The 13,961-nt window shown below is 52.2% G+C and overlaps 2 protein-coding genes across 4 annotated transcripts; both read left to right on the forward strand.

Moving 5' to 3' along the window:
* Positions 1 to 725: 725 nt before the first annotated feature.
* On the forward strand, positions 726 to 1,211 carry MIURF (mitochondrial elongation factor 1 upstream open reading frame). The gene has a single exon (XM_084300017.1). The coding sequence runs from the start codon at positions 849 to 851 to the stop codon at positions 1,059 to 1,061; it is 213 nt and encodes a 70-aa protein (XP_084156143.1). The 5' UTR covers positions 726 to 848; the 3' UTR covers positions 1,062 to 1,211.
* MIEF1 (mitochondrial elongation factor 1) lies at positions 1,087 to 9,796 on the forward strand. Of its 3 annotated transcripts, none has more exons than XR_014619056.1 (6): positions 1,087 to 1,223; positions 2,244 to 2,392; positions 2,507 to 2,687; positions 4,540 to 4,802; positions 5,863 to 9,376; positions 9,592 to 9,796. XR_014619056.1 is itself a non-coding variant. In XM_084300000.1 (5 exons), the coding sequence occupies exons 2-5, from the start codon at positions 2,249 to 2,251 to the stop codon at positions 6,667 to 6,669; spliced, it is 1,395 nt and encodes a 464-aa protein (XP_084156126.1). In that variant the 5' UTR covers positions 1,087 to 1,223; positions 2,244 to 2,248; the 3' UTR covers positions 6,670 to 9,796. The 3 variants fall into 3 exon arrangements, 1 of the variants encoding a protein (XP_084156126.1); XR_014619057.1 differs by having other exon boundaries at positions 5,863 to 6,882; positions 7,011 to 9,796; XM_084300000.1 differs by having other exon boundaries at positions 5,863 to 9,796.
* Positions 9,797 to 13,961: the final 4,165 nt, after the last annotated feature.

The raw sequence follows: 13,961 nt of genomic DNA on the forward strand, positions 1-13,961 counted from the left end.
CCCAGGAAAGGGGAATTTGCCCCCGGAAAAGGGAGATTTGCACTCAGAAAAGGGGGATTTGCGCCTGGAAAATGGGGGTTAGCACCCAGAAGAGGGGGGGTGTGCCCCTGGAAAGTGGGATTTGTGCCTTAAAAAGAGGGAATAGTCCCGCAAAATGGGGATTGACCCCTGGAAAAGGGGGATTTGCAAATGGAAAAGGGGGACTTGCACCCAGAAAAAATGGGTTTGCACCCCTAAAAGAGGGATTTGCCCTGGAAAAGGGGAGATTGCACACGGAAAAGGTGGGATTAGCACCCGGGAAAGGGGGATTTGCACCCAGAAAAGGGGGATTTGTCTCTGGAAAAGGGGGATTTGCACCCAGACAGGGGTGCTGGTCTGGGGACTCTCCCTCCAGCTCCCCAGGAGCCTGGCAGGTGCTGCCGTCCTGCGTAATTAAAACACCCAGAGCGCTCCGCGGCGTTTAATAACAACAAAACCACAGAGCCTGAATTTGATGATTTATTCTATAAATCTTCTGTCAGATGGATTCCCAGCCCAAACTGTGAGCCCCGGCGGGTGGCGGTGCGTGCGCTTCCTCCTCCCGGCCAGCAGGCGGCGCTGTGGGGGCGCCTCCGCTCCCTTCCCTCTCACCACCCCCCTCCCGCCTCCGGGCCGCCAGGGGGCGCCATCTCCGAGGGGCCGCTCCCTCCCCTCTCTATGGTACCGGAAGCGGCGCCGCCGCCATGTTGCCGGCGCCCCCCCGGTGCTGAGGCAGGAGGGAGGCGGCGCGGCCGCGCTGAGGCCCCCGCCGGGAGGAGCCGGCCCCGAGCCCCCCGCCCCGGCCCCGCGGCTCCCCTCAGGCCCTCCCCATGGCCGCGTGGTCGCGGGAGGCCGTCCTCAGCCTCTACCGGGCCCTGCTGCGGCGGGGCCGGGCGCTGCGCTACACCGACCGCGATCTGTACCGGGCCGCCGTCCGCGCCGAGTTCCGCCGCCACCGCGGGCTGCAGCGGCCGGAGGACAGGGAGCGGCAGCTGGAGAAGGGGCAGGCTTTCCTGCGGAGCGGGCTGGGGGGGCTGCGCTAGGCCTCCTGGGCCCTCTCGAGGCTCCTCCTGCTCCCCCCCTCACGGCCTTTAATTGCCAAATTGGGCCCCGCTGGTTAATGCGTCCTGCCCGCCGCCGCCCTCTCGGAGCCCCGAAGGTCCCGCCAGGACTCCTGTGCCCTGTGCAAATGCTGTAGGTCACAGGTAGGCCGCTCCAGCCCTAGGTTTTGTATTAATAATACACCTAGCTTTGTGCCAGCCTCTGGTTTTGTGCCCTGGGATGAAGACTGATCGTATTCCTCGCCCGTTGAGGCAGGAACGGCCTCTCTCCCACTGTAACTTGCTCCTAGGCTAACACAAAGGTGGTTTTAAACCACCCAGGCTCTGAAGCGTTGGCTTAGAAACCCACCTTGAGTCAACACTGGAAGAGTTTTCTGTCATCTTCCTTCAATTTCAGCGAATATCCGCCTAGCATAGCATGTTTTACACGTGTAGACAGCCGCGGAAACTCCGGATTTAAAAATCAAGGTCAGAGGTTAAATAGGAACCAAAGGAAACCATCGTGCATACGTAGGGAGGCGTTAATGTTCGTGCTATGCATAGCTTGCATGGAAATCAACCCCGCCAGGCTTGAGGGCAGGAATAAACGTCAGGGAAGTGAGGAAGTTGTTCCCGTCGCGGTGCGCTGTGGTTTCTGATGCTGATTCTTGGTCGGCTTTGGAGTATCTGGGAGCAGCCTTTGTCCAAAAACGATCTCTTGGGAAGATCCTGGTCCCGACGTCACCATGTTTGAGCGCAAAGTTAAAGCGTTGGGTAGAGAATGAGAAAGTAAACAGGTGTAAAAATGCCGTGGTTTGGCTGGGATGCACCAATTGAAAGGAAAAGATGTAAGTGGTCGTAAAACTCGACAAAATATACAGGATTTCGTTGCAAAGCTGAAGTAAATGTTGCTTTCTTAAAAAAGCATTAGGTGAAGGCATAATTAAATCTGCTGAAAGGATGAGAGGCCACATCAAATTTGGGTTGTTTCTCTTGGGGTCATAAGCAGCACTGAAAGCCATGAAACGCTGCTGTTGTGGTGTGTCTGGGGGAAAGATAAGGGCTGGAGGGGCTGCAGGGTTAGGGGATCACATCCTCTGGCTCCCTACAAAGACCCTAAGACCAACAGATGTGGGTGTTTTTTTGGGTTTTCCTGTTCTGACCCGTTTTTTTGACGTCTTCCAGGTGAGATGGCAGGCGCTGGGCAGCGCAAAGGCAAGAAGGACGACAATGGCATCGGCACGGCCATCGACTTCGTGCTGTCCAACGCCCGCCTCGTGCTGGGCGTGGGGGGAGCGGCGATGCTGGGCATCGCCACGCTGGCTGTCAAACGGGTGAGTGTGCTGGAAAGGAGGAGCGGGAAACCAAAACGCGCAGGGTGTTGGCACTAGGAGGGGGTGAAACGCAGACCTTGGCGGCTGAAATTGTGCCCGGTGGTGGTGTTTCAGATGTATGACCGGGCAATCAGCGCTCCCAGCAGCCCCACGCGCTTGAGCCAGTCGGGGAAGAGGAGCTGGGAAGAGCCCAACTGGCTGGGGTCCTCCTCGCGCCTGCTGACCCAGGACATGAAGACCAACCTCAGCCGCTCCCTGCAGACCCTTCCCACCGACCATTCGGCCGTGGACACAGGTACGGAGCAGTGCGGCACTCCCGCCTTGCAGAGTCATCCCTAAATCCCCATTATTCATTCAAAACAGCACAGAAGGAGAGAATTTAATGTCTAGCTCAGTATTTTGATGTTTTAAGACAGTCTATCGATAGCTTCAACTATTAGAGTCAGTCTGGGAACTGGGGAACCACAGCCATCTGTTGGCACTCCTCATTTCTCTCATGATTTCATGGATTTAAGTTTTACCGTCCCTCAGATCTCCTCTTTCAAGCTGAATACTTACCTGTGCCATCTTTCCTCACAAAAACCCATTCCTTGAAGCTCTTTGTTGCTTTTCTTTGGACCATTCCAGTGTGTTTGCTTCTTTTTAAAGAGGGGAGTATTCAGATGGCGAATAACTAGCACTTTATAACCGTATTCCCTATATTATTTCTATCATTTTCCTAATAATTCTTGTAACACTTTGCCTTTTTAGGACTGCTTACGAAGCAGTACTGCTCACCAAGCATTCCTCTGGCTAAAGAGAGGGACTTGCAGTTGTCTTTCAGAGTGTGATAATAAGTAATTTAGACTCCATCAGCGTTTTTTATATAAGTTTGTGGTGTTTGTTTTTTTCTTGATGGTTTTATTTTCCAACCCCTGGTCATTTGGGGAGATTTACACTTGGAGAATTAAAGGATTGAGGCATAAAACGTTTGATAATACTGTTTCGTGTTCTTGGCTTGAAAATAAACTAAAATTCAAGACAGAAAAATACGTTGTTTCGTGAACAGCCAATAAAATCTGGTTCCTTATAGTTTGTTGGCTGTTTGCTTTTCACACAAACCCTGAAACCTGACCAAAAGACCCCAGTGGGACGAGAAACAGCAGCTGCAGAGCCTGGGTGAGATGGATCCGTGCGCTGCTCGCTCAGGCATCCTGCACGTGCTGCCTGGTGGCCGCGTGCCTGTTGCTGAACAAGTGCACGGCAGCTGCCTCAACACCACTGGTCCGGGGGTGTCTCCCACAGCCGCCAAGTTCCACAGGCCTTCCGAGGACTTAGGGTCTTGTAGATCTGTAATTCTTCCTTAATTCTTGTTAATAACTTCTGAATTTCTAGGTCCATGTTAAGAGAAGCTTGATAGGAAGCCCTGGCTCATTTCTGTAGGAAACCAGCCTGGAAAAGAGGGCGTTGGAGATGCTGCAGGTTAGCTTGATAATGCACACAGCAGCATAAAGCACTGTGTTGCTGTTCTACGCATAAATGTGCTCTCTGCTGTTTGCTCAGTTAAAGTTTGAGGCAGGTTTTCATTAGGGCTGTGATTGCCGGAGCTCTGCTGGCCCCAAGATCCATCATCCTGCCTTCCTGACACGTGCTGATTGAGGTCCTGACAACTATTTTATTTCCAGATGGCGTGATCGTCTCAGATCTCTTACCCTGCTTAGAACTGTGTTCCGCTGATAATTTGTACAAATCCATCATAATGTGCAGAACTTAATGAGGTAGGGATGGCTGTCCAAGGGTGTTCTACTGGTCTGCTGGTCTGGCATCATGTTAAAAGCAGCTGAATTTTTGATGAAATGGAGCTGAGGAACTGCCCACGTAGCCATTAACGTTACTTCGTTGTACACGATGCGAGCGTTAGTCTCATTCTGGCTAAATTTCAAACCTAATAACTTGTTTTCATCCCACTTGATTCTCCTGGTAGCTTTTTTCAATGATTTTCAACGTCCCCCTTTTGACCGATAACCGCGTAAAGCTTGCAAAATGCCTGCTGGAAGCTTTTTGAGACCTCAGAGGCCGCGCTTCTGCACTGTAAGACTTTTTTTTTTTTTGCGTGTCACGCTGAAACACCGCGGTGAAACAATCCACGTTTCCCTTCTGCCTTGCAGACTTTTTCCGACCCGCCAAGCCCAAGCCATCTGCCAAGAGGAGCCAAGCGGAGCTGAAAAAATCCCGCCTTCGCCTGTCTCTGCAAGAAAAACTCTTCGCCTATTACCGGAGGAAGGTGGCGATCCCGGCAGAGGAGCAGGCCCGGGCCAAGCAAGCAGCCGTGGACATCTGCGCCGAGCTGCGCAGCTTCCTCCGCGCCAAGCTGCCGGACATGCCCCTGCGTGACATGTACCTCAGCGGCAGCCTGTATGACGACCTGCAGGTAATTCCTGGGGCCTCGTGACGGGGCGTTATTCAGCCGGCTGGCGAGGCGGGGGCATTTTGGGCGTCCCTGCTGGCGGCACTGCCTCAGCACGGCATTCCTCAGGAATGAGGCTCTCGGTGGTGCAGAACCGGGCGTTGATTTCTGCAGTGCTGTTCGAGCAGACCTGACCAGGATGTCTGGATTTGTCTGCCAAGCATTTGCTTTTTGCTGGCTTGTTTCTCCAAGTTATCTTCCTCCTTTCCTTCTCCATCTTCTCTTCCTTTACCTGTGTTTCTCGTACCGCTTTTCCACCTGTTTTCTCTCTGTCCCTTCTGTCTCCTTCCAAAGACGTGCTACTCCCTTAGAACTCCTGCCTATTCACGTAGGTCTTCCCCTACTCTTTTTTTAACACATGACAGACCAGATTGGGCAGCAGTGCCTGCTGCATATCTCCCTGAGGGAAAGATGCCGGTGGCTACAGGGAGTGATTCAGAGGCACGCTTTTTTGCTTTGAGTCAGAGCTCTGGAATGGAGCGTGGAGCGCCGAGTGAAACTGAGATCTGGGGTCTTAATCACCTTAGTGAAAAGGGATCTTTAACGACCTTTTTCTGAGCAGCGTGGCAGACCAGGTGAGGGCAGTACCTGGTTGTAGAATGGGATAATTAAACCGTGGCAACTTAGGCTTGTCTGGAAACTTCGTGCTCTGCGTCCAGTTTTAAACTATCACACGGTGTTGCTGTGTCCTGGGCCAGCTCCATCTCACACCTTTGAGTGATAAGAGGCAAAGTGATTCTGTATGCAGTCCGTGGCAGGTCCTGAAGTGTTCAAAGATCTCAAAATAGCAATGTAAGCGTTAGCTTGTGTTGTGCCTTGGCCTCATCGCACTGCTGGTGGGAAGCAGTCCTTCAGAAATGCTTTTTGGCAACGGGAGGCTGTGAATCCCGTGCAGGGAGGAGAGAGAGGCAGCTGAATCCCTATTCCAAGTTCCTTTGAGCAGAAGGCTGTATAAAAGGTGGTGAGTGGAGCTGAGTGCGGCGAGGGCAGGCTTGTTCTTACCGACTTTTCTCTTTTGTGAAAGGTAGTGACAGCTGACCACATCCAGCTCATCGTCCCTCTCATGCTGGAGCAGAACCTGTGGTCGTGCATCCCCGGGGAGGACACGATCATGAACATTCCTGGCTTCTACCTGGTGCGTCGGGAAAACCCGGAGTACTTTCCCCGTGGGAGCAGCTACTGGGACCGCTGCGTGGTGGGAGGTTACCTCTCCCCCAAAGCCGTGGCGGAGACTTTTGAGAAAGTCGTAGCTGGCTCCATCAACTGGCCGGCCATCGGGACGCTCTTGGACTACGTCATCCGTCCGGCGGCTCCCCCGGCGGATTTGACGCTGGAAGTGCAGTACGACCCCGAGCGGCACCTTTTTATCGACTTCCTTCCCTCCCTGACGCTGGGGGACATCACCCTGGTGGCCAAACCCCATCGGCTGGCCCGCAACGACAACCTGTGGCGACTGAGCCTGCGGCCGGCCGAAACGGCTCGCCTGCGGGCCTTGGACCAGCGCGATTCCGGCTGCCGCTGCTTGTGCCTGAAGATCTTCAAAGCGGTCTGCAAGTCGAACCCGGCCCTGGCTCACCTCACCGCCAGCCAGCTCACCAACGTCATCCTGCACCTGGCCCAGGAGGAGCCCGACTGGTCGCAGGACGTGCTGGCCGACCGCTTCCTGCAGGCGCTGAAGGGGCTGATCCGCTACCTGGAGGCGGGCGTCCTCCCCAGCGCCCTGAACCCCAAGGTGAACTTGTTTTCCGAGCTCACCCCGGAAGAAGTGGATGAATTGGGCTACACCCTCTACAGCTCGCTCTCCGAGCCGGAGGTCTTGCTGCAGACGTAACGGGGGGCCTCACCCGGGGAAACGCTGCTAGGGGTTTAGCCGAGGTGGACTTGGATGACTGCAAAATGTGTCTCCTCCACTTCTCTCTCTCTCTCTCTCTCTCTCTCTCTCTCTGTCTCCTTTTGGTTCGTTATGATTTCCTGCTGTGGAGTTGGTGCTCCCGCTGGATTTCTTGGTGCTACCGGTCCATTTCCACCGTCTCTGCCCCGACAGGTACCCATTGGCTAGGGAAAAGAGGCTGAAACTGCAGCCCTAAGATCTCTGCATAAATTCTGATGCTCAAGTATCTACAAAAACAAAAAAACCCAAACACATTAACTATGTACCTCTTTCTCCTGTAGTGTTCTTACTGCAGCGAGTCCATTCTGGTCTGAAGAAGGTGGAAGTGGGCTGGTGAATCCAGTGACAACTTCAGCAGACTTGCACTGAGGTCCTTTCCTTCCCTCCAGCCTGATTTTTGTCCTCACATTTCTTTCTCTCTGCTGTACCACGCTGTCTCACTTTCCTCCTCTTTTTTTTCTTTTCTTTTGTTTTTTGGTCACTTTGACCCAGTCACGCAGGGCAGACTGAATGCGATGTTCCAGATAGGGCTGCGTGTTGTGTTTCTGACTGAAATAACGATTACACTGACAGGATTTAGTGCTGGAGCCCTTGGAAGAGGGCAATGCCCGTGGCTCCTGCCCTACAAAACCTTCTCATCCCTTGTGATCTGGGTGCAGGAGTAAGGCCCGGGGCTTGTCCAATCTGCTGCAACAACCACCAGTGGGGGCACTTCTCACTGATGCTGTCGCAGGGGAGGGAGAAGCTTTCGTGGTCTGGCTGTGTGAGGAAGCCGAAGGAGCAGGGCTTGCTGTTCCTGCTCAGCCAGACCTGCTGGGCGCTGCTGCTGGGAAGGGAAAACTGCTCCTCAGGTGTCCTAGAGGAAGAGAGGCTGCTCAGGGGGAGGGCTGGGGGAGGCAGGTGGGAGCAGGGGCTTTCTTCTCCTCTTTTCCTTGAGGTTGTTCTGGTTTCTAGGAGGTGGAAGCAGCGTGCCTCACACGGTTTTCTAACGAGCACGCGTCAGCCAGGTTCCGTGGGTCAGTCAAGCTGACAGGACCAACCCGCTGTCACCAGAAGGGCTCTGCTCCGTGTGCTGGCATGAGGCCGCCTTCCCCCTTCCTCATTCCCTGTGGGCATCCCAAATGGCGCTCTCAGCCTTGGGTACAGAAACACAGCTGCTTTTACCTACTTTTCCCCAGCTTCAGCAGCTTTTTCCTCTTGCTGTCCAGCCTCCCTAGCCAAGAGAGGCCAAGTTTGGAGGGAGCAAGTACCCTTTCCTCTTCCATTCCTCTCAGGACTCACTCCCCTTTGCCAGGGACGTTTCAAGGTGAGTTTCAGGAGTGGAACCATGGAGGGGAGTCTTCAGCCATCATTTTCTTTCCAGAGGCAGTGCTGGTGAGGTGAGGGGGGGAGCATCTTTCCCGGACAATCCGTCCATTTTAGCCGACGTGTCAGGTGGTTACGTTTTAAATTATTTAATCCTCAGCGTACCGGTACCTTCTGGACTGCCAGGTGCGTACTTCAAAGCGTGTGTGTGTGTGTATATACAGTCCGTAGTGTACAGAAGGTTAACAGGAATTCCGTTTGTATGATTTTGTGTTCTGTAAGTTTGGCAGCAGTCACTGTTGGTCAGTTGTTGATTGCTCTTCACTCTGGTTCCCCTATTTTTCCCCCCTCCTCCTTTCCCTGCCCTCCGCTGCCTTTCTGATGTCAGCCTTCCTACCCTAAAAGCAGACAGATGAGACTTGGGGCCCGCGGGCTACTTGGGGAAATTCCCCTTTCTCCTAATTACTTGAAGGTCAACGAAAATATTAAAATCTCGGGGTTGTCAGGAGTTCCCCTTAGGTTCACTTCCTCGGTGTGATCTCACCCCTCACTTGGTGCTGACTCCAGTGCTGTGGTCTTCATGCAGGGTTGAGTAGCAGCAAGGTTCAGAATGATCAAAACTGTAGATAAAAAAGAGAGAAATAAGCAGGAGGAAGCCACTGTCTTGAGCTGGCTTAAGCACAGTTGCCACAAACATATCTGTTGATCAATTTTTTTACACGAACGCTTTTACTTCTTCCTGGCAACCTAATGAATTAATATTTTATGGCCATTTCTTGCTGCTATCGAGCTCAATTTGTGTATCAAATGGAGACTGAAGCTGCCTTTTTGCCTTTTCTGTAGACTTTGCTCCATTTCACTTGAATCACTTCTTCCCTTTTGGGTTTTTCCCCGCTCTGAGCTAGCCACAAGCCTGTTGTTCTGGGGAGGGGAACGCTCCCTTCCTGCAGGCAGCCGCCGCAGGGGGCAACAGCTGCTGTGACAGCCTCAGCAAAGGCCAAAGACGTCTGGGGTCACGGGGACACTGCAACCAGGAGCGTTGCCAGAGCAGGGGCAGGCACGAGGGGCGGCAGAGGCAGGGGGGAAGGAGCAGGGCGGCTATGCAAGAAATTCACACTCATGCTGCACCCAGCTTGTGCAGGGACGTTGTGGAGCCTTTGGAACTGGCACCTTTCAGTATTAAATGCAGTACGGAGGTCGGCACGGAGCCACGAGGGCTGGCTTAGAGGTGGCTTCCTGCCTCGTCGCAGCTGCAGCACGGAGCAGGAGGACCTGAAGATGAATGTGAGAAGGGCAGCTCCCGGCCACCTTCCTGGCCGAGCAGCTCGGAGACAAATTGATTGTAAGTGGCCCAGGGCGCGTGTTGCCTGCTCGCTGCCCGGGCTCTGGGAATGCTGTGGGGTGTTCTGGTGTAACTTGACTCACACGAGCTTTCCACGAGACCATCCTCTTGTTCCCTGTAACCGCAGGGCGAGGACCAACTCGCTCGGCAGTGGGTTTTCGCCGCTGCCAAGCTCCACCACTAATCCTTTTGACTCGGGCTGATTTCTTTTCAAGTGTTCAAAAGCAATGATGGCACCAAGAGGCTGCTCTGCCTCCTGGCACGCCGCCCTCGCTCCGAGCGTGTGGGTACCCGCAGTGTGAAGTGAAGAGATGACGCCCCGTCTCTCCCAGGCCAGCAGGCTGTGGATCTGTCAAAGGGGAAAGTCTCAAGTGCATGGTCTGTGACACGAGTGCGTGAAATTCGGAAATAAAATGACTTTCCACGGTAACCCGCTTGTCCCTGGTGTTTATGAGCAGCGCGGTGCCTCTCTGCTTTGCTCTGGGCACAGAGGAGGGGCAGCACCTTGCTGCTGACACAATCCTGCACCACACAGGTTCTCAGGGGCCCCTCGCTGATTCACTGCTTCCCCTCTGCGGCTCGGGGCGCTCGGCAGCGTTCGCACCGGTCACAAGACGAGGCGTAATTACGGTGCTCTGCCTCCCCTCCTTTCCCTGACAGCTTTCCCTCACACGCCCGGGCAGGCACCCGCGCTTGATGCGGCTCCCCAGACTTCACAGGCTTCCGCGCCTCTTTTGATACCGACTTTCCTGCGCAGGCTGCCCCCGCCCTTGCTCCCTGGCACCTCTGTTCCTACACGCCAGATGAGTTCTTGTCTCATCCTGGCATCGGCCTCGGGGCGCTGAGGAAGCTGCTGTGCCGCGGTCTGGCGTGCACGCAGCAAAACCCAGTTGTGTGTGCCTGCTTCTGGGGAAGCGTTCGACATGAAGAAAAGCGCCAAGCGGTGGATCCCAGCTCCTGAATTCTCAGAAGACTTGCTAAAGTCAAGGCATCCCGAGAGACTCGTTTTAACGAGGACTCAGCAATTAACATTTAACTAGCTTGGAGGGTATATTATGTTAGAAAGGGAGTCTCTCCATCTCTAACATTATTTTTCCTGATGCCTCCTCGTATTTTCTTTACCTTTAATCAATTCTGTTCTAGAAACACAGGTGAGATCGAGCTTATTTCACATTGTAAGGATGCTTATGGGAACAGCTAAAACAAGCAGCCCTGTGGAAGCTGTGCCAGGCATGACACCGCTCTCACTAATGCCCCTGGAAAGCTTGGAGCTTGCAACACATGCTTAAGGGATGTAGCAGGTAGCACCTTTGCATAAAAGCTGTCCTGGCATGAAGAGCCAGGAAAGATCAAAAGGTAGGGGGTTGTTTCACGGAGAGAAGAAATAATTGCAAGGAGTCATGATCGTTATTTCACGTATGCAAACGGCTGCTGCTGCGAAGAGCAGCAGAAATGGTTCTCCAGGCTGCAAAGACTCCGCTTCCCTTTTGTTCTTAGCCTGAGGAACAAACAGTGCAGGAGAGGGAATTTCGGAAAAAGCACGATGTTTTGGGCGCTTCGTTATATAACCACAGTCCTGTCCTGGAAATGCATGTAGCCAAATTTACATTTCACCTTTTTTTATAATCTCTTCATTAAAAAAAAATAAATTCCAGCCTGCCTGTTCTGTAACAAATCTTAAGGTGGGGGTAGAGAGGGCGACTGTACCTCAAGCGTTGAACTGTGTGATGAATGCTGTCCTCCCCATAGCCCATCTCCCCCCCTAATCACTTCTGTGTTTTTTATTTTTAGGGTTTATTTTAATATTCCAAACTCCCAAAAAGTTTCAAACAGCTGCTGCTTTTTTGAATTAGCTTCATGGAAAAAAAAAAAAAGGGGGGGGAGCCTCTTCCAAACGAGGAGTCTCTCTTCCAAGTCAGATGAAATCTCTTGGCCCGCTACCCGCGCTAGGTATGACTGAATGGCTCCAGCATGGCTCGCTCCATCTGGGGCTGGATCTAGAGATGTGGGAGCTTTACGCACAGATGCAGAGCAAGCAAGAGAAGGGAGAGTCTCCCTCCCACCAGTGAAATCTGGCTTTGGCTTCCAGCCCTCACAGGACTGCTGCAGTCTAGACGCTTGGGGAACTGTTTGAAGTATCTGGATTTTTTCTTCTTCACCCTTGTCAGGCCAAGTTTTGTGATCCGAGGGATTCGAGAAATGTTCCCCCCTCCCTTTTTCTTTTTTTTTTTTTTTCCCCCTTTTATGTTTTTATTTTTAAAGATTCAAAACCACCTTAAAATAGCTCTCATCTAACGAGTGTGCCCTCTACGCCATCAGGGATTGCATGGTGTGGAGGTTTTATTAGCGTGCTCCGAGAAGGACAGCATTATTCACAAGTCACTGAGCCAGAAATGTGGCAGGGAGCAGGCTAATAATATCCTTACAGTATGTGATCCTGGGGAATAACCTTGCAAGTGGTAAGACTAAAGAGGGTAGTCGGACCAAAGGGTAAGGACGGGAAGATCTGAAATCATTCCATCTGTAGAAAGCATTCTTGTTATGTTACGGAGAGCAGGAGACGGAGTTTGGCGTGTGGAGCTCAAACTTTTCATCATCTTAAGCTTTACAAAGTACTCACGCAGAAGTCAGTCCTGAACAAAATCACTTTGAGCACACTAAAAGCCACGATTGATTTTTAGTTTGCTGCCCTGGTTCAATTTCCCTGGCTCCAGTGGCTAAGTAGCTCTTTGATCTGTCTATTAACACTCAGTGCTAAGCTTCTCGGGGGAAGAATATATATATATATATGTATGTATAAAATCTATCCATATTCTTCACGAAAAGCCTTCTCTCTACAAATAATGGGAAAAAGTCATTTGCTCGAGTTCTCTGGGGTTTGTTTTTGCTTTTCTTTTCTTTTTTTTTAAGGCAATGGTTCCCTCAGCTTCAACATCCTTCATTGTAGAATCGCTGCTGTTGCACGGAAGCCAAGGCGGCGGTGATATACTGCCCCATTAAACGTCCCACTCTAATGATCCTGGTCCTATAAGACTTTCTTGTCTCATTCTGCTCAGCGTTGCAAAGGACAGAGGTGTAACAGGCGACAGACAGAAGGGCATAGATGGCAAATGATGGAGTGTGCTGGCTCTTTACCTGTCCCGCGACAGACATTGCTTCAAAACTCGTAGTGCTCTACCAGGCTCCTTCCCCGCTTTGAACGGCAAGAAGCAATCATTCCTAGAAGGAGTATGGCAGAGAGACATTTTTGCCTTCAAATTCTTGAATTTGTTTGGCACAGAGGGCAGTTAGGGCCTTGGATGTAATAACTACCTTCGCTTACCTAGATAACATCATCTGAGTTACGTTCAGGCTGCCGGCGGCTTATAGCAGGGGCGATGTGCTGTCAGAGGGCCTGAGATATGCCAAGGCAGGGACAGCAGAAGACGCAGTGATCCCACAGAGCCGCGGCTCCCACGTTGCTTGTGAGGGAGCGTGTTGGCAGGAGGCCCGGCCTCCTGGCGCTCCAGCAGAGGTTGGTTTTTGCTGAGGCAAGCGCGTGACCAAGGCACCAATCTCTCCATTTCCAAATTACTGCCTGTGGCCCTGAGAGACTGTAGCGAGCATCCAGTCCAGTGCCTTTTCTTTCGAACGATGGCCTGCTGATTTGGGTTACGAACTCCTCGTCCACCCCCTTTATTTTTATTGTTTTACAAATTGTCATTGCTTTCTCACATCAGTCTCACTGACACTGCTATCCCAGCCACACTGACATCCACTAATATTGTCTCTCTCCTTCCCTATAAACAAATGTATGTATTGAAACAGATTAAAGTTTGTTGCTTAATTCCAGCCACCAAGCAGCTGCTGCCTACAAGCAGTGGAAAAACATTACTAAATAATATCTGCAAGCGTTCCCTGTGGAGCTGGGGAGCTACAGCCTCAACACTGATTTATCCCCAGATGAGTTTCAGAGCTTCACCTGCTCTACCTGGTTTGTCGGTGCTCCTGCTCAAGCTACCTGAGAGCTTCAGAGACAAAGAGACCTCACACGCACACGAGGCATCCCCAGGATCCTGTTTTATCTCATTTATAAGGTACATCCACTTACAGCCTCTCTTCCTGGCCTTTCAAGACCCTCTGAAGTCACCCAAAGTTGAAAACAAATCCCCAGACCGAGCACACAGAACACGGTGTGGCATTACCAGCCTTTCATCATGCAGCCTCCCTGCTGAGCAGAGAGGCCGGTGTAACTCAAGCTCAGGGAACTTTTCCACATGCTTCAGGAAGCTGCTAGTTTAGGAGAGCCAGGTAATTGCTGTTGGACTGATGCAGCCAGGAGTCCTCACTGTGACGAGTTTAAGGGACACTGAGACGGAGAAAGCCGAACCCACTGAAGTGGTGTTGGGCTGTGAGCTCACCCACAGGCGTCTGTGGCTGTCTGAGATGCTGCAGCCTCATCATCTCTACCGGATTTTCAGGCCTCAGCTCCTGCTAACTTTGCACTGCTAGGAAAAAAAAATAATAATAATAATTTGCATTGCCACTCTCCTTTTCGTCCTTTTGCACAGGACACCTGGCACACGTGTGGCTTCAGCAGATGCTA

This window comes from Netta rufina (genome assembly GCF_964035555.1).
Source record: "Netta rufina genome assembly, chromosome: 1".
NCBI lineage: Eukaryota > Metazoa > Chordata > Aves > Anseriformes > Anatidae > Netta > Netta rufina.